The sequence below is a fragment of the Poromitra crassiceps genome (assembly GCF_964638095.1).
Source record: "Poromitra crassiceps genome assembly, chromosome: 2".
Classification (NCBI taxonomy): domain Eukaryota; kingdom Metazoa; phylum Chordata; class Actinopteri; order Beryciformes; family Melamphaidae; genus Poromitra; species Poromitra crassiceps.
Window position 1 is genome coordinate 75,523,827 of NC_139624.1, and position 23,772 is coordinate 75,547,598.

Here is a 23,772-nt window from a genome sequence, read left to right on the forward strand (position 1 = left end):
CTCACTTCAGCAATGCTCCTAAGAAAGTGATTTTTTAAAGCAGAAAATAATGCGAAGTGTAAATTAATGTAAATCCAGAGATGGATGATGTTATACCCATACAGCAGGTTTGGTTCCCCCTGGCGGCCAAGCAAAATAAAAAATAAAAAATGCTGTAATCACATTGAAATGGTTACTATGAGGCCATGTTTTATCACATGTGAATGCAATTGGGCTCTTTTGATTCACAAGAGTCTCAGCTTTGTTGCCATACCCAATTTCTACAATTCCATGACTGTTTAGGTACCACAGTGTGCAGAAATAGGGAAAGAAGAAAGGCAAGAATATCCTTTCACATGCAGAACACTGTGTCTTTAGGACCCTGGAGCTCTTAATCCCCATGTATCTGATCAGACATGACTGTAAAGGGCAGTTTAGAGTCCAGCGATTTATGGTCGTTGCAACCGACCATGACCACATTCCATTGTCGATGATAACGACAAGTGTTTATACTTTCAGCGACAGGCGTTGCGATGAACGTTGCGACCATCGTCAAGACTTCATGTATATTTATATATATCGTCATTTATATTTTGTATTGCCTGTCTGTACTTTTGCTAGCCTGATATTACTTCTGCACTTTTTTAAAGATAGATAGATAGATAGATAGAGTACTTTATTAATCTCCTGGGGGAAATTCTTGTGTTACAGCAGAAGCCAATGTCAGTACATCTCAGTAAAACACACAAGAGAACGAGTCTAGTCAAAAATAAAAATAAAATATGTCAGACATAGAAACCATGTCAGAAACATGTAAAGAAAACACAGCATTTAAGCCTATCTACAATAAAGTTAAATAAAAAATGGAATGGAAAATCTTAAATGGAAATCTTTTACATTTACTGTATTATTATCATTCAACTAAAGCACTTTGAATTGCCCCAGTCAGTGCATGAAATGTGCTATACCAGGGGTTTTCAAAGTCGGAGACTATTGGCTTTCCCTAAGGCAAAGGTAGGTAACTAACTTGGCTAGTTTTGCTCAGAAGAGCTCAACAGTCATGTGACGTTTCCTGCCCGGAAAGAAAAATCGAATCCCCCCCCCCCCCCCTCCCATTTTTTGTTTTTGTTTTTGTTCAAAGTGAAATGTTTTATGGTCACTCACGATTCAGTAGGTCACTTGTTGGCTTGGTTCCAGCCTTAAAACTCGTTATATAAGGATTTTTCTAAATTTGTATTGAGAAAATGAATGGGGAATTCTCTTCCAGGACTGGAGACATCACGTGACTGTTGAGCTCTATATTCCTGGATGCCTATCATTTTATTTGACCCCAGAGACACTCAACAATTGAGCCAAGATAGCCTGATATTGCTGTTTGAAAGACTTCAGACCAAATACATACGAAAGGTCTGTCTGAAGGCATTTATTTGTTTCTGACTCTGGGAAAGTGGGAAACACTATAAAATGCCTTCAAACTACTGTATCTCTGAACTATCTGATTAACCAAATGCGATCCCTTTTGATAACTAATGTAATAACTTAGGTAATATTTTTCACTTACATTCACTGATCCTCCCCTGAAATGGTTTGGATCTCCCCTGGGGAGGCCTGCCCCCCACTTTGAAAACCCCTGTGCTATACAATTAAAGTAGTCTTGCCTTGCAGTCAGACAGTGATAAACTGATTGTGGTCATAATAGGGAATTCATACAAAAGTTTAGCCATTTGGACCATTGAGCACTAGGGGTTTCTACCTTGAACAGCCACTATATTTGATTATATCCAGCTTACATTCCTCATTGGCTAAGCTACGTGGACAGGAACAAAATTATTGCCATTAGAGGCAAATTAGTAAGAAATGGTTGATGTATTTAAATTGCAGCTTGAAATCTCGATGTGATGTGAGGTCTAGGGACCTGTTTGAAAATAGTCATGCCCATTTAGCCTACTTTTGAAAAAAAAAGCATCAGACTTTAGAGCTATTCTGTGCCCACTTCCCAGTGAGCATAACATGGTTGGTATTTTTGCTTCAAATTCTTCATACCGGTATAGACCATTATGTGTCAATGGTGGGGACACAGCGTCCATATTTATGTCAATAATGTGAATATAGACAAATACCCTCAAATCAAAAAGGGTGTTTAGCAATGCAATGCAAACTATAGGCCTGTTTTTCAAAAGCATCTGCCCAACGCAGCAAAATCTGTCTTCCATCATACATTTATAGAAAGCCATATTTCAACTTAAATTCCTCCCCCCCCCACCCCCACCCCCCCCCCCCCACACACACACACACACACACAACTCTCCCAGCATGCTCTTAATTCTTCTTAATTGTTCAGCTGCTTCACTTAGTAGGCTAGGTCTTTTACTTTGTTCCTCTGCCTACCTACCTCCACGCTGCTGCAATGTTGACAAACAGTAAAAATGAAGTGGAACAGCCGCATGGTTCTACAAAGTTTCAAAGCATCTCGGCCATGTGGAACCAAAATGGCAAGGCGCTCTCTGGGAACCAATCGCATCAGTCCTTTACTTCCTGTCAGAGGCACGCACACATACAAATGCGTTACGTGTTACGCACTTCCTGTTCCAGACGAGGTCCCTTCTTCTTCCTCGCGCGGCGAAGTGGATGTTTTGGTGAAAAATACGCTGTCGAAAAGACATGTAAACACGACTAAAACATGACATTTAGACCGAGTGGAACCTAAAGCGGCATAGCAGGGGGGAGGGGGACGTTTTTCGCGAAGCTTTCGGTGCATCTTGTCGTCCTCCGCATGTCCGCTTTCTTCGTATCCGTAGATGGTCTCCGGCGAGCGGTGTGTGGCAGCGGACAACGACTTCTCGGTGAATAACATGAAGGAGATGATTGGAGGTTGCTGTGTTTGCTCTGACGAGAGAGGCTGGGCGGAGAACCCGCTGGTGTACTGCGATGGACATGGCTGCAACGTTGCTGTGCACCAAGGTAAGAAGATAAAAGTGTTAGCAACGCTAGTTAGCAGCTAGCTTGCAAGCTAACGTGTTATCTGGTTGCAAGGTTATGGGGAGCCCGTCAGGCTGAGGGGGGTCTGGCTGCAGACCTCCACTGTATGTCAGGCAATCTCCCAAACGCTGTCATGACAGCTCCATGCGCATGTCTCTTCTTATCTTCAGTTATTTTGAACTTCCTGTGCCCATGAAACTGCCTAATTAATGATTTAGCAAAAATCGTCAAGGAGACAACGTAGGCTATTGACTGTCATGATTTGGGGATAGTGTAGGGATGCTAACCGGGAGAGGGTAATTGCAGGAGTCCCCTCAGTTTCTAGCTGATGTCCCCCTCATTTGCTTGTTTTCATCATTCGTGCATATTACACACACACACACACACACACACACACACACACACACACACACACACACACACACACACACACACACACAATTCAACAGTCCAGACACATGATTTTAAACTTGCTCTCACCAAGGCCATGCTGAGGTCATGCTTCATTCATGCAGCAGGGCAGTTAGTCTATCTATTCTGATATGCAGCCGCTTTGAGTAACAAAATAGTGTTTTGTTATTGGCAAATTTACTTGCAAATAATAAGGCGTTGTCTTAGCTTCATGTGGTGGTTTGACAGCAGGGTTACTAGACTAGTCCTCACTACAAGCTCACTCATGACGTTCTGTGTTTACAAATCTAATACCCTTGCTTACATACGCCCATTACGCATACACTGGGCAAGAATACAAGTCAGCAGCTTTGAACCGGTGCAAATGCATGTTTGCACTTGCAGTGACATTGTTTTGTTTACATGACTGCAAGTCAATAACTGCCAAATTAACTAACATATCTTGTAGGGGCATGTCACTTGTGGACTAAGCCTGCATAGAATCTTTAAACATCTCTAGTAACGGCCTCAAAAAACAATATGACAGATTAATTTTCAACAAATTGTGACTTTATTTGAAGTTGTTGTTTTTTGTGTGTAATTTTGTGTAATGAAGTCGCACAAAACTGTGTTAGCTAGATAGCCTGTCAACTTAAGCAACATGACTATAGACGGTTTTCACCAGCTGCAACCCCACAGCATTTCCTTTTTCTCAGCTTCTTCTTCTGTGTTTTATGGCGGTTGGCATCCTTAAATGTTGCATTATTACCGCCACCTGAATTGTATCAGCTTCACAGTGCTAACTATTGACAGTGTCCACTTTCTCAGCTGTTCAGGGGAAATACTGACATAGCCTACTTCTATTTTTTTTATGTAAAGATAGGCCTATGCATGCAATAACGTACTGATAGTCAGCTTACTCTGTAACATGTACTTACATGTAACTTTTATTAGCCTCTCAGGCTAGCTCCGCGGACCAGACAACAACACTTCCTACTAGACCCAGCGTGTGCACGTCTTTCCGACAGGGGTGGTTGTTATGGCAACTATCAACAACAACAACTAACTACTACAATAGGCTACATAAAGACCGAAATAGGCTACGTTGTTAATGTGTCTGTCAGAGACACGGCCTAACGTTAACATTTAATATGAGCCGAATATCAGCCTGCGCTCAGCTATGTATACAGGAAGTAAACCGGATATTCAGGTGGGTTGTGATGGTTGTTATTGTTGTCAAGTTAAAACCGTCTATATGAAACGTGTTTAATTAAGGTCAGGTTTGTCTTGAAACTAATTTAATAAGAGTTAGACAGGAAAGTTGGTTTTATTGGACGGTGATATTTACAGTAAGCATTTTTGATTTTGTAAAATATGACAATATGTTTGACAAACATCTTGTTATTTACAGTATTTTTTTTTATCACATACTCCATTATTATAGTGAATGGGACACAGTGTATGCAGAATACCACATACGGTAATTTGTACTGCATGTTGAGTCACACATTTCTTAATTTGAACTCAATAACCTTTTGTGTGTTTGTTCTAAAAAATCTGGATTATAGCTGTTTATTCCATTGGATTATGGGCTCTGGTGGTCAGATCAGAGATAATCCAAAATTGTGTAGAAGTAGGCTATTTAGGCTAGTACTGCCATATTTAGGGTAGCGCTGCCTGTACTGACTAGGGATGAGCATCTGAATAAATGTCCATAATCGAAATTCAGAAAATTAACGATCAATTATAGATTATTGATACAAAAAAAAAAAATATATATATATATTTAAACTCTGGTAATAACGTTGTGCGTTATCGGCAGGCTGTGGCGATGCTGCTGTGTAGTAGCTCGAAGAATATCAGACAACAGTAGCGATGTGACTAAAATAACACTCACCATAACGTTTAACGCTATGCTGAGCCCCCCACTAATAGTGGAGGCTGAGAGCGGTGTATCTGTGACTGCTGCTACTTAATAACATTATAAACAAATTAAACGACTTTAATTCACTTTCCTCACCCTTGGTTGAAAATTAGGAAAGAAGTGTACGAAGTTTCATGTTTACAAAACGGCGTCTATCAGGTCCGCAGACCACCGTCTATGTGTGCTGCCTGGCTGCTGGCCCCCAATTTTTTTTAGTTCAGTTATACGTAAATACTCCCCTAGAATATTTGCATAATATCCATTAAGATACACTACCAGTCAAAAGGTTTGACACCATATTTTTCTTCCCTTTTTTTGTACATTTTGGAATAAAATGTGATCTTTTGTTGTTGTTGTGATGTCAGACTCTGCTTTGTCTCACGTTTCCCTCCATCTCTTCTCTCTCTCTGCAGCCTGCTATGGAATTGTGCAGGTGCCCACTGGACCATGGTTCTGCAGAAAGTGTGAATCTCAGGAGAGAGCAGCCCGCGTGGTGAGCCAAACAGTACACCCATTCATCATCTTTGTGTAAAGGACCAGGGGCTCACTCTCTGACAAAGACAACGGACAATATGTCAGAACATACCAGACTCCTGCACGCGTCCAATTTTGCAAACCCGTGCCCGCCCAGACCCGTCAATATAATACCCGTGCCCGCCCCGTTACCCATGATTATCTCAAAATCAATTCAAAACCGGCCCTGCCCAGACCTGTTAATATAAGACCCGTGCCCTGACCCGTTACCTGTGATTAATCACACAGGGTAGAAAGTCAGTCGCTCACTTTCAACCTAACCAAACTGCCACCGTTTCACACAGGAGGCGAATAGCAGTCTTTCTGGCTATTTGGCTGGTTATTTGTTTATTTGTTTAAAAGGATCCCCATTAGCTGCCGCCTAGACCACAGCTAGTCTTCCTGGGGTCCAAGACAATATACATTACATGACACACAATAGTTAAAATACAAAAACACATAGTAAAAGAAAAGAAGACAGGAAAAACAACAAATCTAAGCTAAGACAAACATTAGCTTAGTCAGCCAGCTATCTAGCTTGCCAGTAAGACAGAAAATAACACTTCGTTATATGACAATCTGTACTTATAAAAAACAAATCATGAATGGAAAAGTGATGTGATACGATATTTATTAGTGTGAGTGTAAATTAGCTCTAAGCATCCTTTTAAAACAAGCTCTCCGTTTAATGGAACAAATTTTGTGTGGTAGACAATTCCAAGTGGCTATGGACCTGTATATGACAGTTTTCTTCATGTAGTTGGTTTTAGGTCTAGGTAAATTCATCTGACCACCACTCGCCCATCTCGTGGAGTGTGTGTGAATCTCTTAACTATAAATTACGTTATTGACAAGAAAATTGGGAGTTTGATTTTGAACAACTATGAAAAAATATGAGTAGATTGGCCTTTAGCCTTTTCTCAACACTAAGCCATGAAAGACTAATATCCATGCCAGCTACGCTAGACCTGGGGGAGCACCCCAGGACCAGCCTTGCTGCCTTGTTTTGTGCTACTTGTAACTTCCCTAGTAGACAGTTAGATGCAGATGACCATACCACAGAGCAATAATCCAAATGACACAGAACTAATGTAGAAACAACTTGGCGAAGTAATAATGGTGTAACAAATGATGCACACTTTCTAGTAATGCCAACTGCTCTACCTATCTTGGCAACCACCCTTTTTATGTGCTCAGACCATGATGACAGTGAGCTATCAAGCCAAAGTCCAAGAAGCTTCACAGTTTTTACTTGCTGTATACTTTGACCTTCCAGTGTTTCCCATACATAAAGGAATTTGTGGCGGGCCGCCACAAAAGGATTTGGACCGCCACAAAAAGATGTTGACTATTTGACAGTGCACCTGAACGCAACATGCAAGATATCCGCTGAATAAGTGTCCAATAAATGTTCATGTCATTCTGGCCAATACTTCTGTTATAGCATTTCAGTCTGGAATATGGAATATCTTTCAATAATCTATGATTTAGCTGCTAAATTGTCAAATACCGCCATCTGCTCGCTACCCAGGCACTTATGTATGTACTTAACCTAACTAACTATCCGGTGTGCACAACATTGTTAGCCTAAACTCCGGCTGACACCCCAAAAACATACAATCCGCTACAGAAAAATTTATATTGTTTGTTTATTAACTGGCCCCTCGCCTTCTATCATTTCACAAAAGTGGCAAAGCAAGTTGAGTATCCCTGACCTATAGGGAGAAATTTAGTTTGTCATTGTAAACCCACAGCACAGTAATGATGACATGTTCTTCATAGATCTAGCCTTTTAATTTTGCTCTTAAAGGGCCCATATTTTGCTAATATGATGTATTATTATTTTATTGTTGGCCTCCAGTAGAGTAACTTATTGCATCATTCATAGTTGAAAAAACTCAGTTTATCTTGTACTGGCTCTCACTGCCCCCTTCAGTTCAGCCTCTGTATGAAACGCTCTGTTTTAGGTCCTGTCCTTGAAACCCCACCCTCTGGAAAATACTCCAGGAGGGCAGCGCGAGGAGTTTTTGTGTTTGGCCGCGGTACGTGATGCCCTGCTCGGCCAGCCGCCGAAGGAAATGTCCCGGCACAGCCCGGGCCGAGCGGAGCTAGGGGATAGATAGCTAGGGGGATGTTGATATATCAATTGATAGCCTTTGCTTGTTACGCCCAAGTCACGTTTGTTATCGATGGTCAAATTCGTTTTGACAATCCCTTGCTCGTTTATATAATTGTTTTACAGCTCCCCGCCCTGCCCGGGGAGCTTCACACTCAAGCCACAACACAACAGCTAATGTAGCTAGTTAGCTAACTTCCCAAATGCTTGTGACTATAGTGTGCCTCTCCTAGCAAAGGCTACACGGACCAAACCAAAATGAGGGCTTGGAGAAGTCAGCAAGTTGGACTAACGTTACAAGTTCTGAAAATGTGTGCCTTCGTCATTCATCGGTTGTTCATGTCTATGAAAGGCAGCTGTGCTGCTAGGCTAATAGCAAGTGCTAATGTTACCGAGCCGGTGGTAAGTAACGTTAGCGCTTCCTAGCTGCTAGGTACAACCGATGCTGGAATGAGACACATATTTTCAGAACTTACCACTTCAGTCCTACATCCTGGCTCACTTCCAAGTCGTCTCCTTGTTTTGTGTGAAAGTGAAAGGCAGATAAGGCCAAGACGAGTGGAAATTAGCAGCGCTACTGTCGGTCAGTAGAGTACTGGAGCAATGTCAACACAGGGAAGGGTGGGGGCTAGGGTGGGGGCTAGGGCGTGCGCGCGCTGTGCGCCGGCCGGCCACAACGCTTTGTTGCCAGGGTAACAAGTCCTGCCTGACATCACCAAAACTATGGTTCTCGCACAAAATCGAGTGTGGCTTGAAGGAGACTGCAGGGGGAAGCTGGATAGGGACAAATCCAACTGTGGCAGTTCTGAGGTTGTGACCACTCATTACAGGGAGGGCTGACAGCAGTATACAGTATATGCATTTACAAGTAAAAACAGCTTTTGCACGGAATGGGACCTTTAAGCTTTCTCAAAGTACACCAAATTCATGCATTTTACTTTAAAATGTTTAAAAAAATCTCACGGGGGGGCATGCCCCCGCACCCCCCTAGGGGATCTGCAGTCCCCCACCACAAATACTCAAAATCCTGTGGGAAACACTGCCTTCTATTAGTAAACTAATTTTAGGATTGTCTGACAATTATGATTAGAACCAAAAATTATACACATAGTTTTAGATACATTGAATATGAGTTTATTTGCTTTGATCCAATTGTATAAAATGACCAGCTCTTCAGACAAAACCTGGTTGAGCTCTGTACATGTAGAGGCCGCGAAGTAAAGAGTAGAATCTTCCGCATACATAGTCATCATAAGCTATTTTCACACATGAACTCCGGATCAGGTGAGGTTTGCTCCCCACTGAGCCTGCCCCGGATGATACGTGAAGTGTACCCTTTCACACATGAGGCATGTTGCATTCTCACATGAGTAGCACCTCCGCAGAGTTTGTAAAGTAGAGAGGCGGCGGGGGTGGGGGAATTTGGGCATGACCACACAATGTTGTGAAAACTAAAAATACATAATGGGCGATAACTGCCTAACGTTCACGGCATATAATCGTTTGCGCATAACGTTAGTAATTAATTAAACAACCCTACAACTCACGCCCAGATGCATCGATTTCCTCGAGTCGCAAGCACTACAAACAAAACAGGTCTTTGCTATGTTCAGTCCTAAAATGCATCAAACCTACTAGAATTATACAGAATACAGGAAGTTAGTCGTTTTTACCTTCAAAATAAAATAAATGTTGTATTACTTAGTAACAAAAAATCTGAATGTCGACTCACTACGGGTTAAAATTGACTTTTCGAAGGGAGCAGATATTCTTCCAGTTTATCTCCGTTCTGTATCTTTCGAAACACACACAAAAAAACATTACACGTGCATTTACTTTATTTTTTGCGAAGGTTATACCCGGAAGTTTTCGTTTTATACTGCCTGACTTGACGCTACTTGGAATTTGCGGTTCTGCCATTTAATCTTCACAAACGCTGTGTAAACGTTAAATCAAAGACATGAACGCAACCAGATCCAGATACCCTACCCGATGTCCAATACTGGGAAGCGGGACGACCCTCGCGTCCAAAAATGCTTATTAAATGTGTGTGCTGTGCGAAGCAGACATGACATGCTCGCTCATTCACATCGACTATTTATATAATAATAATCTGTCACGATGTCTCTGTCCTCATGCACTCACGAGCTGACTACTTCACGGAGCTCTGGAGGGGGGGGGGGGGGGGGGGGGGGACAATACGCTTCTGCGACTACGGCTGGGGGTACACTTACCTGCGGTTAGGAGGAGGCTCCGCGGGAGCGCGCATGAGCCACATGCACACATTCACACATGACAGCCATCCGCATGGCCTCTAGATAACTCCTGAATTCCAGACATGTGTGAAAGCAGCTTTAGCCTTCTTGAGTACATAAGGCATATCATTAGTGAAAATTAAAAATAGCAAAGGTCCAAGGCAGCTCCCTTGGGGGACCCCGTGTTTCAAGACCCTACTATTTGATAAAGAACCATTAAAAAATACTCTCTGCGACCTGTCAGACAAGTAACTACTAAGCCACGAAATTGCAGAGGGATTAAAACCATAAGAGGTAAGTTTAGAGATCAAAATGTTGTGGTCGATCACATCTAAAAGCTGCGCTAAAATCAAGTAATACAGTGCCAACAAGGTTAGAACTATCGATAGAAGTGAGCCAGCTATCAGACATTTGTATCATTGCGGTACAGGTGGAATGCCATTAAGTCATTATCAGAAAGATAATTGTGTATCTGATCAAATACAATTTTCTCCAATATTTTACTAAGTACCACTTCTATCAAACAATACAGTGTTATAATACGTCCAGCTAACATTGACTTCTCCAATCTAACACGTTGACTCCGCGGCAGAGTTTTGAATGTTTGTTGTGCAGTCTGTAGCATCAAACAATGCGGTATGCATACTTGAAACATGTTGGTTATGTAGAGAAACGAAGCGTAAAACTGTTTGACATAAGGGCAAAGTAGCCTACTCCATACAATCTCGCCTCTTGCCTCTGTCTGCCTAACCAAACTGGCTTCCGCCACCAATACAAACACCCCGCCTACGTCATGCACAAGATTACCATAAGTGACTGAATTCAGTCTGAGCGCAACACAAAAACATACATGGCTCTACGTTGTTCTCAAGCATTGCCCGCCTGCGCTTAGTTCATTTTTACCCTTGCCTGTACCCGTGAATTTATAGAAGTATATTTTTTACCTGTTACACAAGTTGCAAAACTAAATCTGGGAAGGGGCACAAAAAAAAAGAACTCCGGTAACGTTGTGCGTTCTCGACGCCACAGCCAAGAGGTGGCTCGAATATCACTTTATCAGACAACAGCAGCGCTGTGACACACAGCAGTCAACACACTACAGCCAAACAGAGGAACAAACAAACATGTCGGCTACTCACATTGGGTTGAAAATAGGAGGTCAGCACCGCCGGGGATAAACTCTTCCAGGATTATAAATTCGTGACAAAAAGCTCCTCATCTGTCCTGATTTTCATCCAACTGCTGTCAGTCCAACATAGCAGTCAAAGTAGCGTTAGACATGGAGTGCGGATATTATTATTTGCACGAAATGTTAATTTATTCAGGTAGGGGTGGGCGATATGACGATCTTAGATCGTTCATGATCAGAATGGCTCCACGATCTGCCTTTCCAGACAGATCGTTAGAATCGCGCTACACGCAGTGCACATTCTATCAGTTGCATTTCTATGTGTGAAAGACGCTTCCCAAGTTTTCCTCCCCTCCCCCTTTTCACTTTGCAAAGTGCAGCAGCATGACAACACGGAGCGGAGGGGTAGTTGGTTTGACACACACACACACACACACTTAAAGGATGGGTTTTCCGTGGGGAATATGAATATATATTAAATCTCACGCCCCTAAGGTTTTCGAATCCGTTGAAATTTTTGAAATTGGATATTCACTGCCAGAGATATCAAGCATCTCTCACATATTTTTTGGGCCAGCCGACGCGTTTCGCGTCATCTGGCCTAAGTCCGCCTTGCGGAAGTCGTGCACCTATGAACTACAACTGTTGTTGGCCATGGTCCCGCCTCTAGAGGTCCTCCACGCCCCTTCAGAGGCCTTGACCAAAACAAAAACGCAGCCATCTTGTCAACCGCCTAGCCTGCTGTAGCTAATATTAGCTTCCCATAGTTCCTTGCAAAGAGACCATTATCTCGGGAACGGAAGCACTAATCGACACGGGACTGGCGGCATTGGAAAGCTCGTCAAATTTTACATCTAGTAGTAGGTGGGTTGAAGTAACGAAATCAACGCTGAGCAATGTACCCGTTTTTACACATTTTTACAGAAAATAGTTACAACATCAGATGCGCGCAAATCCTACGAAAATGCCTTAAAATGCATGAAAAAAAATTTATGAAGACATCTCCCGACATATATACTACCGTTTACATTTGGTGCAATTTGGAGGCAATTGATTTTCGATTTATTTTCGATTTATTTCTTCTTCTCTCCATGTCTTCTCTCCATGTCTTCTTCTTCTTTGAGTTTTATGGCGGTTGGCAAACATATATGTGCATTACCGCCACCTACTGGAGTTTGATATCAGCCAAACGCCTGAGGGGTGGGCATGGAAACGAAGGCCACGCGAGCCCAGTGCATTGTGGGAAATGTAGTATTTCGAGTCCCCGCACCCCCCCCCCCCACCACCCCCCCCCCCCCCCACACACAGAGTGGATTTCTGGTGATATCTCAGGCTGTAAACAACCAATTTCAAAAATTTCAACGGATTCTAAAACCTTAGGGGCGTGAGATTTAATATATATTCATATTCCCCACGGAAAACCCGGCCTTTAACCAGGGCTTGCCTTAACACGAAGGACCTCCCGTCATCCCAGGTGTATCATCATAGCGTTAATTAATTTGGGGACGGAGCCGGACGATAGCCTAAACACACGCTCTGCTCGTTACAATGAACAGCGTTAAAAATGACAAGCCACACACACACACGCACACTAAACAGACATGCGGGCACTGGCAGAGAGACAAACAGGCAGATAGAGCGGAACTCGCGCAAAAAGTGTCTGAATCTCGGCTGCTCTTTTTGATAGTTTGAGTTCCATTTGCTTCAGTCGGACTTGGCAGTTATTTTAAATGCGAGGACGCATATTTGCTCCTAATCTGCCCTCATCCTGCTGCCTCGTATTCTCAGGAGAGCGCGTTTCTGCTCCACCTTATTTTCTCCCCCCCGCCTCTCTCTCACTGCTTAAAGCTCAACGCTGTGTGTGTGTGTGTGTTGAGCCGCATGTCTCTGCTCTGTCCCCACGCTCTGTCTGTCGGTCTCTCTCTCTCTCCATTAAATTAGCAAATTGACAAATGACAATCACGCAACTCAATCGCAGCTAGCCAATATATTCGTCCCTTCGCCCAAACCTACTGTATAAATAACAGTGAACCAAGACATAGATGGATGGATAGATAGATACATAGATAGATAGATAGATAGTAGGGATGGGCATTTTAAGCAATTTAAATAGTCGAGTACTCTCCTTCTATTATGAACGAGTGCTCGAGTACTCGCGCGGGGGGGGGGCGGGCTGTGTGATTACTATGGTAATTAACTCATTGAGTGCCAAGGACGTCGATCGACGTCAAAGTAAATAGTGACGTAGAGTGCCAAGGACGTCGATCGACGTCAAATACGTTTTTTGACGGTGGGACGTGGATCAAAGCCTCCTTTATCTCCTGTACAAATATTGTAGCTATTGGATGTGTATAACCTATTTTACAGACATTAGGTGGCGACAGTGCTCTCCAGATTAGAGAAAGTTGAGGCAAAAACAGAGAAGAAGTCGTTGGGGAAACGGAAATCGCATCGCATCCGTATGCATCGATATGCATGAAGCATAACGTTAACTGTGCCTGCAGCAGCCAATCTGCTCCCACAATTGAGCCCCTCCATGTCCGTTGCCACAGCCCATCCGCATGATCAGCCGTGGAGTTGTTATTATTCTCAACTGGAAGCATGGGAGCCGGTGACAAACACACGCGGAACGCTGTAAAAAAGCTGGATGTAGCGCACCCTTCACTGTGCACAGCAAACGCAGCAGAAAGCCACCAGAGACACTCCTACGGAGGAGGGGTTTGCAGTTGAGGGGGGGGGGGGGGCACGCAGAGCAGCACACAACACTGACCCAGACAGCAGGACAGGATTGGCAAACGCAAGCCAGAATATCCGATGCCCACCAGCAGCAAATCAAGACCAGCAAGAAGCTGCAACCAGCAGCGCACGCAGGGGCCAGCGCTGCTGGTTGCAGCTAAAAAATATTAATCTGCCAAACAAAATTCCCTGGCCTTCACTGTTTTATTTAAGGAAATTATTTTTGAGGTGTGACTACATCAGAAAATTAGCTTCAGAGTCAGTGATGTGCTTGAAATGTTTAATTTCACAAAAGGCTCATTATCTCAGCTTCTAGAAAAAAACGGCTGTTTTTGGTTAAATCAAGCTATCTTCTCCGGCTGATAACTAAAGAACGGAAAATTATATCAATAAACCTGTTTTTGCTGATGATAGAAGAGAGTCTCATCGTTCTTTTTGCGTGTTCGGTGTTTACATAGTAATATCACACAATATTCTGTGGGCCTCGAGAAATCACTGAAAAAAGCTCTGAAACTCTGGCACTGGGAGCGTCCGTTCTTCAAAAGTGGCTGGCACTCAATGAGTTAAATAAGAACGCAGACTGAGCAGGGGTAATTTGCTGTGTATGGGGCTGTTCAGTGTTCACACATAACGTTTGCATTTTTGCATGGAAAAAGCGCTACCTGGAGCATTTTTTGTCAGGAGAGGGACTGCCTGTGATATTACGTGACGCTAAGCTAACATCTAAAGCCTACCTTTAGACAGTATCTCCGATGGTTGGATTAACGCTTTGGAGCAGACAAGTTGTGAAACAAGCGAAGGCATTTGATTTCCAATACATGTCCATTGTTGCTGAATAGTGATCACCATGAAGCGATTGTCTCCCAAAAAGTGATTCTTTCTCCACATTTCTTGTGACTAACGTTATGGGAAACGACAGTGTAGTCAGTAAACTAGTGCAACGTTTTGAATTAGTTTTATCGGGCGTGCGCTATGAAGAAGCGTGCTTCTCATTCGGGAGAATATCTATCTACAGGCACCATTTTCGGGAAGAGCTGGAAAACTTCTGGTTAAAACTTTCTAAATAATGTTACTTAAACAAAAGTAAATAGCTTATTGATGCACGTTGGAGGAGAAAATGTATTTCAACGAAGGAAGCAGCATCCTTGTATCAAAATACTCATTGTGATGTTAAATGGCATGAAACTGTGGCTGTAACGCATTACTCAAAATAAATAAGGTTACAATAAGCGTTTTATTTTTAAAGCAACAAAGCGAATGACGTAGTTGTACATTCTGGCTGACTTGACGCCCGGCCGTGCAGTTGCTGGCTGCTGGTTGCTGCCAGATCCACATGACGATGCGTGTGTAGATCTTCTAGACCATTTTTAACGGCGTGGGGAGTGGGGCGAGTACCCGAACAGCAGAAACGTTACTCGAATACTGACGTTATGAACGAGTGCTCGAGTACCCGAGTACTCGCGCCCATCCCTAATAGATAGATAGATAGTGTTTGCATGCTTGTGAACATTCTTTTCTAGCACATGAATTATTGGAAACTCAGTGTAAATGAATGACATGAAAATATTTATAAAACAAATTGTATTTTAAATTTCCATGAGTTTTCTAGGTTTCTCATGGCCGTACGAACCCTGGAATTAGTTTGGTTGTACTTGTACTGTTCAGTAACTTGCAAAATAGTCTTAAAAACCAATATGAAAAAGAATTGTGATAAGATCGTGGATCGTGATCCTGCCTGAAAAAAATTGTGATATGATATTTTTGCCATATCGCCCACCCCTATATTCAGGTGGGCTCAACGCGGACGTCTCCCTGCTCTCTGAGTTCACCAAGCAGAGCTATGCGTGTCTGTCACTGCTGCTACTTCATAACGTTATAACCAACGAGTTGAATTTAATTCACTTGAACACTTGAAACGTTACTCACACTGGGTTGAAATTAGGAATGAAGCGTACGTTAGTTTCATGTTTACAACACGAGCACTTTCAGGTCCGCAGCTCAGTCTGTGGCTGCTGCCTGCTGCTGCCGGGCATTTGAAAGCAAAGTGCGTTTGTCTGTGCGCACGGCACGTGCCGGTGGTGGGGTGGAATCAGGGCCCGGAATTAACAATCACCAAGACATCATCCACCAGACATGGATGTTGACTGCTCACTTGTTGGCGGAGGCATATATCCGCGGTGCGATCGTTCTAGTTTCTGCCAGCGTTTACCCCTTCTGATCAATGTGGGCAGCTCCTAACCTACAGTATCAGAGGAATGCTTTTGTTTAGTGTGCTGGATGGAGGATTCAACTTGTGTTTTAGTTTTGTTATTGTGTTTTTTCTGCTTGCAGATGTAAAAATAAACACTTTCTCATGAAAAAATAAAGCATTTGTTGTATGGTAATTGTTTAATGGGCCACAGACAGTCAAACAGCGCATTTTAATGTTGAAATTTTTTTCGACATCCCTAATACCTAGCTAGCTATTAGGTAAGTGCTTCGTGACTGACTGATAGTACATGGAGGTCACATGGAGGCTGGGTTTACCCAGGGTATGTATGTAGGTATGTATGTAGGTATATATGTATGTTAGGGCTGTCCCAGCGAGTCGACGTAATCGATGACGTCGACTACGTAATTACTAGGGGTGGGAATCGCTGAGTAGCTCACGATACGATATGGTCACGATACTTGGCCCTCGATAACGATATTATCACGATACAGCGATTCTGCGATAATCGATATATTGGAAGACGATACATCACGATACCTGTGTAACTGAAGAGAAAAAAATACCCCTAAAAGGCAAGAAGCAGGTATTATGTATTTATTAGCAGAATTGACATGAACTCTCTCAGAGTTCACTCACTCACTCATAACATTTTCGATACCACGGAGGAAAAGTTACACATTAAAGCAGCTACGAGCAACTTTTTCGATTGTTATTAAACAGTATAAATTTAATATCAATGCATCACATCTTACCTCTAATAGTCGACGAGACCAAAGCCGTGTGTATCTGAGATTGCTCCCTTAGGTGATTATTAAGTCTATAGTCTGTCTAAACTCGCGTCAACAGGGGGCTCTCTAGAGCGACCGGACCGGGTAACCCGGAAGTGAAACGCGGAAGTGAAACCAGGAAGTGAAACGCAGCTGCCTTCTTACGCCGTTTGCGCTGCCTAGCAACATAACATAAACAATGTGAACGCCACGCATACTCGCGGGAACATCTCTCGTTATATTCTAACGGTTTTTTGGAAGTTATTTTGTGGTTATGGCCGAAGTGGCTGCTGCAAACCGTTTCATTTCACTTCCTGATCTGCCCTGGCTACAGACACACTAACACTGGCCGATTCACTCGGGCTTCAAGCGAGACTAATCTGCGTTGGTATCGTCGACTATTAGAGGTAAGATGTGATGCATTGATATTAAATTTATACTGTTTAATAACAATCGAAAAAGTTGCTCATAGCTGCTTTAAGTCTTTTTATTATTATTATTAAAACAAGAAAACCTATATAACCTACCTACCTATATAATTTCTAAAAGTAGATATTAATGAGCAAACATTTAAATTCATGTAGCCTACAGTATTTATGTTTTTGTTTCAACTACAAACATAAATAAACGTCAACTTGAAACTATGTTTCAACTACCACACACAGCATAATATTTTAGCCTGTTTATTTAAAAAAAAAATTTTTTTTTTTTTTTTTTAAATAAACATATCGATACTTGGTGCCAGTGTATCGATAACGTATCGCAAGTGGAAATATCGCGATACCGTGAGTATCGATATTTTGTCCCACCCCTAGTAATTACATCGACGCACGCTACGTGCCTTGACGCGTCATAATCGTCACACAACAAAAATAATTTGGCTAATGTTAGCGGCTAACTGTTACTTGTCGTTAATTTATATGGCAGTAAAATGCCACTGAATGACCAAATTGATTGAACTTTTAACCATTTCGATTTCCACTTTCAATACGGACCCCCACCATTGGTTAGTTGTTAACGTCGTGACTATATTCATAACGTTATAACGTACTCCGGTTTGCGGAGGGCTGAATCTGTGTGTTGCGCAATAGCTACAACCCCTCAGCACTCTGGCTGTAGACCAGAGTTATAAACTGGAAACCGGAGTACGTTATAAATATAGTCACGTTATAAACAACTAACCAATACTGGGGGTCCGTATGGAAAGTGGAAATCGAAATGGTTAAAAGTTAAATCAATTTGGTCATTCAGTGGCGTTTTACTGCCACTTAAAGTAACGACAAGCAACAGTTAGCCGCTAACATTAGCGCTTACCCATCAGCGCAGCGTCATTTGACGTCAGCACACTCTTCTAAACAGGTCGCGTGCCGCATTCCAGTGGGCATTCCCATGCTTTCACATGGACGCGCATCGCTACGACCAGCGTAGTTAGACCAAACGTAATAGCCCTGTTGGTGCAGTAGTCCACTCTAAAGACTGGTCTTAACCGACGTAGGAGTTACGACCAGGCATAGTTAAGACCAGTTGGTGCAAGCCCCAGATGTTGGGTGTGGATGCTACAGACACAGTCTTGTGTCTGGATGATGTGTGACCATCTTACATGGAGCATTTTGTCTTTCTCCAAAATTAAGAGCACTGTTACTGAAAATTGCACACCATTGTACTGTAAGATGATTTTATGTTGGACTGCTGCTAAACTCAGTTGACATTGCACAAGGTTTTTGGTATTCCTCCTGAAAGTGCCTTGAATTTAATTTATTCTACTATTTTATTTTGAATTGCACTATATTCATTTTATTTGAGGACAAGCTCTTGCTTTAATTTTATTTGAGAGATTTTATGTTGGACTGTTAAAGAGAATGAGATGGTTAAATAAAATACTGAAATTGAGAAGTTTTTGGTTATTTATTTGTTTTGGGTAAATTTATTGTTATATAATAAAAAAATTAAATAAAAAATAATCGTTAGATGAATCGACTAATCGAAAAAATAATCGTTAGATTAATCGATAAGAAAATAATCGTTTGGGACAGCCCTAATGTATGTATGTAAGAGTGCAATATAGAAACGGCAGAAGTGGAGGGCATACTTTATCTGATACCCTTGACTTTGTTGACAGACAGATAACAATCATTCACAGTCATCAAGAGTTAGATAATACTATGTTTAGTCAAGGTATACTGCCTTGTGGAGTTGATTGTACTGGTCTGCTGTTGGAATACTCCCATTTGGCACTTAGGTAGCAAGCTTTGATTTTTCTTTGATTTACTCCCCTATAGTCTGCTTTTGTGTGTTGTATGGTATTTCTCTGTAGCTTTTGTGTGTTGTATGGTATTTCTCTGTACCTTTTGTGTGTTGTATGGTATTTCTCTGTACCTTTTGTGTGTTGTATGGTATTTGTCTGTACCTTTTGTGTTTGCCTTGATGCTGCTTTCGTCTTGGCCCAGTTGCCTTTGAATGAGAGTTTTAATCTCAGTGGGACTACCTTGTTAAATAAAGGTTGAGAAATTCACCCATCAGACACAGAAATAGACTAGAACAAACATTACCAAAGTATAATTTAACCCAGGTCTCTGGGGACAGTCAGGAAGTGAAGTTCGCACTTCGCACCTGATTTGGTCTAGGGCAGTGATTCCCAAAGTGTGGGCCGTGGAGGTAGTACTGCAGGTGGCCCGCGAGTAGGGATGGCGATCATCCCCCCCGGCTTGTTAACCGATCATATAACCGACCCGATTAAAATAACTCTTTATAGCCTAATGCATTTCCCTTGCTGGTGAAGTAGGTGCAACACTATTTCAAGTTTTCCCGTGTGGTGCGGAGCGTGTATTGACTGTCTCTCACCAGGCTGCAGGCCGCGGTGCACTGACCACGCCTACATAGAGCTGGGTATCGCCATTGACTTCCCGATACGATTACGATACACAAGGTAGGGCTGGGCGATATGGCCTCTAAAGAATATCGTGATGTTTTTCGGCTATATCGCGATACACGATATATATCTCGATATTTTTGAAATCTCTCATAAATGCTCAATTTAACCCTTCAGGGTTCATACACATTTTGACCAATGGATTTCCATGACTTTTCCATAAGTTCTTAACCTGTATTTTATGCACACCTGGGGTAAAAAAGAAGAAGAAAGGGCAGATAGTGAGCAAAGATGGATGATTTAATATTCCATAGCTCTGACCTAAGCAAATCTGACATCACTGTGAACACAAACAACACTTCTGATATAATATGATTGTTTTAGTAAAGTGTATCACTCAATAGTCAATACAAAAAATAATGGCTTTTATAGAACCGAAAGCCTAGCTGCTTAGTCTGCAGATAAAACATAAAAAATTACATTTAGACTCTTATTGGCATGACGGCAACATATAAGCGGTCTGAATTTTGCATGGGGCCAGTTCTATAGTGAGGCATGGAAAGCCTCACTGTATACGCCATCATATCTGTGTCGTTTCACTTTTGACTGAAAAATGATGCCTCTAGTCTAGATTAAAGAAAATACACGTATGTGATGTTGACAATTATGTAGGCTATGTGCGCATTCGTTTTCCTTATAGATCATGACTGCTCCGCAGCTAGCTACGTTAGCTTGCATGTAACGTTAGCGTTAGTTGATTTTGGAGACACAAACCCTGGACGTTTCATTTTGAGTAGGCTAATGCATGAGGTTCTCTATGGTTTACGCCAGCTCTGGGAGTATGAAATGCTTTAAATGCAGGGGTTTTGGTCACAACAAGCTTGTGGAGCGCTGCCCTGCAACTAGATAGCCTAACCAGCTAGCTAACGTTAGCCCCGTTAGCCATCATCACAACAGCTAACGTTAACGCCAAAACAAATCCGCTGCCTCCTCCCCACGTTTGGTTTAGCGTAACGCCAGCTCAGACTTTCCCCTAATCTCAGAAACCTTGCGGGACATGTATTGCAAATCGCAATAGTGGTTGTTTTGTTATAATTTGAAACTGTCAACAGCCACACTGGGGGCGGCCATGTTTCGCCAGTCTATGGTGCGGACGCGTGATTTCGAATCGCACATAGGTTAAGACATAGGTTAAGGACGGGTGTGTCTGACGCGGTTTGACGCGTTTGACATATCCATGTGATTCCCCCTCCCTCCCTGAGTGTGACAGAGCTCTCCCTTGAGAGGCTTGAGAGGGAGAGCTGACAAGAGGAAACGTGAAGCGAGTCATGCCGGCGGCTTAAGTTATAAAAAATGCGTGACAATTATACTCGAATGTTCGCGATATAGTCATTTCTACATCTCACGTGGCACAAGCCGCGATACATCGAGTATATTCGATATATCGCCCAGCCCTAACACAAGGTCCCAAGTCGATAGGATTTCCGATACGATACGATTCGATATCGATATTTTAGTTAGAATACCAGTTTTGCTTTGATAATGGAAGAGATTCTCAACGAACTAATGCTGTAAATTGTACAAGGAACCCTCTAACCTGTTGCATTGTTAAAAAATATTAATATTTACATTAAGAATTGACCATAAAGCAAGCAGTTACATCATTCATTCAATTCTTTTTTATTTAAACATGACCAACATAGTCATTCAACATCTTATCTTTCTTTACAGTCTTCTGTCTCTTTCTTTACAGTCTTCTGTGAGAAGCCAAACAAATTTAGATTTCCATTATACAACAGAATCATTGAACAGCAGCATGTTGTAAACAGTGTTTCATAAATTATAAATGCTTTAAAATAAAATAAAATACAGCTCATGAACATTTCCAGTTCACAAACATTATAGTGCAAAGTTACAGATTTGAGGTCTGTACATCTGGCTCATGGTGCATGCACAATGCACATGTAGCCTACAGTATTTATGTTTTTGTTTCAACTACAAGTGAAAAAGAAGAAGAAAATCCGCACACTGATTTGCAGCTCCCAGAGTATTTTAATGACTTAAAAACAATGTTTCGACCAACAGGTCTTCATCAGAAGACCTGTTGGTCGAAACGTTGTTTCACTCTTCTTTTTTACTATGAATATCCAGCACCTGGCCTGACAGAGGATTGGATGTGCGCACAACTACTCTGTCTCTTTGTTTCAACTACAAACATAAATAAACGTCAACTTGAAACTATGTTTTAACTACCAAACACAGCCTATAATATTATAGCCTATGTTTGTTTGTTTGTTTATTTATTTATTTATTTATTTTTTTTTTGTAAAATGCATTTTAAAAGATCGATACTGGGATTTATGTATCGATACTTGTTCCTTCACATGAATATCGATTCAATATCGATATATCGATTTTTTTAACCCAGCCCTACGCCTATGCTCTGTGTCTGGCTGTCTCTGTTCACATGAGTGCAGCGCAGTGAGACTGCTGCCCCTCGTCTCAAACGATCTGATTCTGAAATAAACCAGTAGATTGTCCTGCCATTGTTTCCAATACCTTGGCGGCCCGCACCACAATATTGACACGACCGGGCACAACATTACTTGGTGTGGTATCTATTTTTTCATACCTCCATACTGGGCCCGGAATTAACACCCGCCAAGCGCCATTGGCGACCAGATTTTATGTTTGGCGTGTGACACTGAGAGGTCTGTCCGCCACGTGGCGGGTGACAAAATAGTCATGTAAAATAAAAATATATTTCGGTCTTACGACAGTCGCTTTTTGGCAGCCCCCAAGCTCTCCTTTCGCGACATCTTCGGCCTCATTTTCACCATTGTCTACCGATGTCGCAACCGCTAGTCTGCTGTCCATTTGCCATCTTCATTGCATTGTGCATGGAGACTGGCTAGTGGCTACAGTATGATGCTGGATGCTGGGGCTGTATTGAGGAGTTTGTCGCCAAAGAGAAAAACAGAAACAACACGTCATCGGTAGTAAATCAATGAAGCTGGAAAGCATTCGTGACCATGAACAGAGCAAGTGTCACTTTGGCTGCATGTCTCTGTCCCGGTCTCAATCGGAGCCTCTCCTCCCAAGACCATCCGTGGCTGCACTGTAGACTGTACTAGCCATGTCAGAGCAGACCACCACGAAGATGAAGATGTTTAGGACTGTACATGCCATTGGCAAGAAGGCAAGACCCCTTTACTAGGGCTGTGCCGATTCACTTATCTCCCGATTCGATACTATCACGATACTTGGGTGCTGATTCGATATATATTGCGATTCTTAAGTATTGCGATTCTACGATTATTGCGATTCGATATTACGATTTATTGCGATTTTTGTTTCTTTTTTTCTTTTCTTTTTTCAGTTTGTTTGCTTTTTTACACTAGATTAGAACATGGGAAAAGTTGAATCATACACTAGAGACTGTATATTATATCATGAGTAGGGCTGGGCGATATAGTTAAAAGTATATTGATATAACATCTTTCATATCAGTCTATAGATAATTATTGATAATTTTAATTACCTGTTTTTATTAATAAAAAAACATGAAGAAAAAGGTTGCATTTAGCCACTTTATTTTGAACCACCTTATTTTCAAGGCACACAGGTAGGTCTAATTTACACACATACATGCTCTGAGTGCAACTGCAAGCAGTAATTTACAGACATGGTGACCTTTTACTTTCATGACAGCCTAGCGTTGCCAGCCTTCTAAAAAAACGTTTGGTAACGTGTATTTCAGGGTTGTAGTGTTAACGTTAGGTGAATCAGAGGTGTGGAAAAGCCTGGGTTTTGCTTTGACTTGCTTAACTCCAAATATGCCATAGGCTGGAGGGCAACCGCGCTGGGGACCGCGCGCCGGTGGTTCGGCGAGAAAAAGCCTTG

At 42.1% G+C, this 23,772-nt stretch overlaps 1 protein-coding gene across 2 annotated transcripts in view; it reads left to right on the forward strand.

Annotated features, from left to right (window-relative positions):
* Nucleotides 1-2,615: 2,615 nt before the first annotated feature.
* Nucleotides 2,616-23,772, forward strand: part of mllt10 (MLLT10 histone lysine methyltransferase DOT1L cofactor) — a 124,862-nt gene continuing 103,705 nt past the window's right edge. For both annotated transcript variants that reach the window (XM_083658225.1, XM_083658226.1), the window contains exons 1-2: nt 2,616-2,940; nt 5,686-5,765. In XM_083658225.1, coding sequence (XP_083514351.1) covers nt 2,778-2,940; nt 5,686-5,765 — 243 coding nt within the window. In that variant the 5' untranslated portion in view covers nt 2,616-2,777. The remainder of the gene's footprint in view (nt 2,941-5,685; nt 5,766-23,772) is intronic.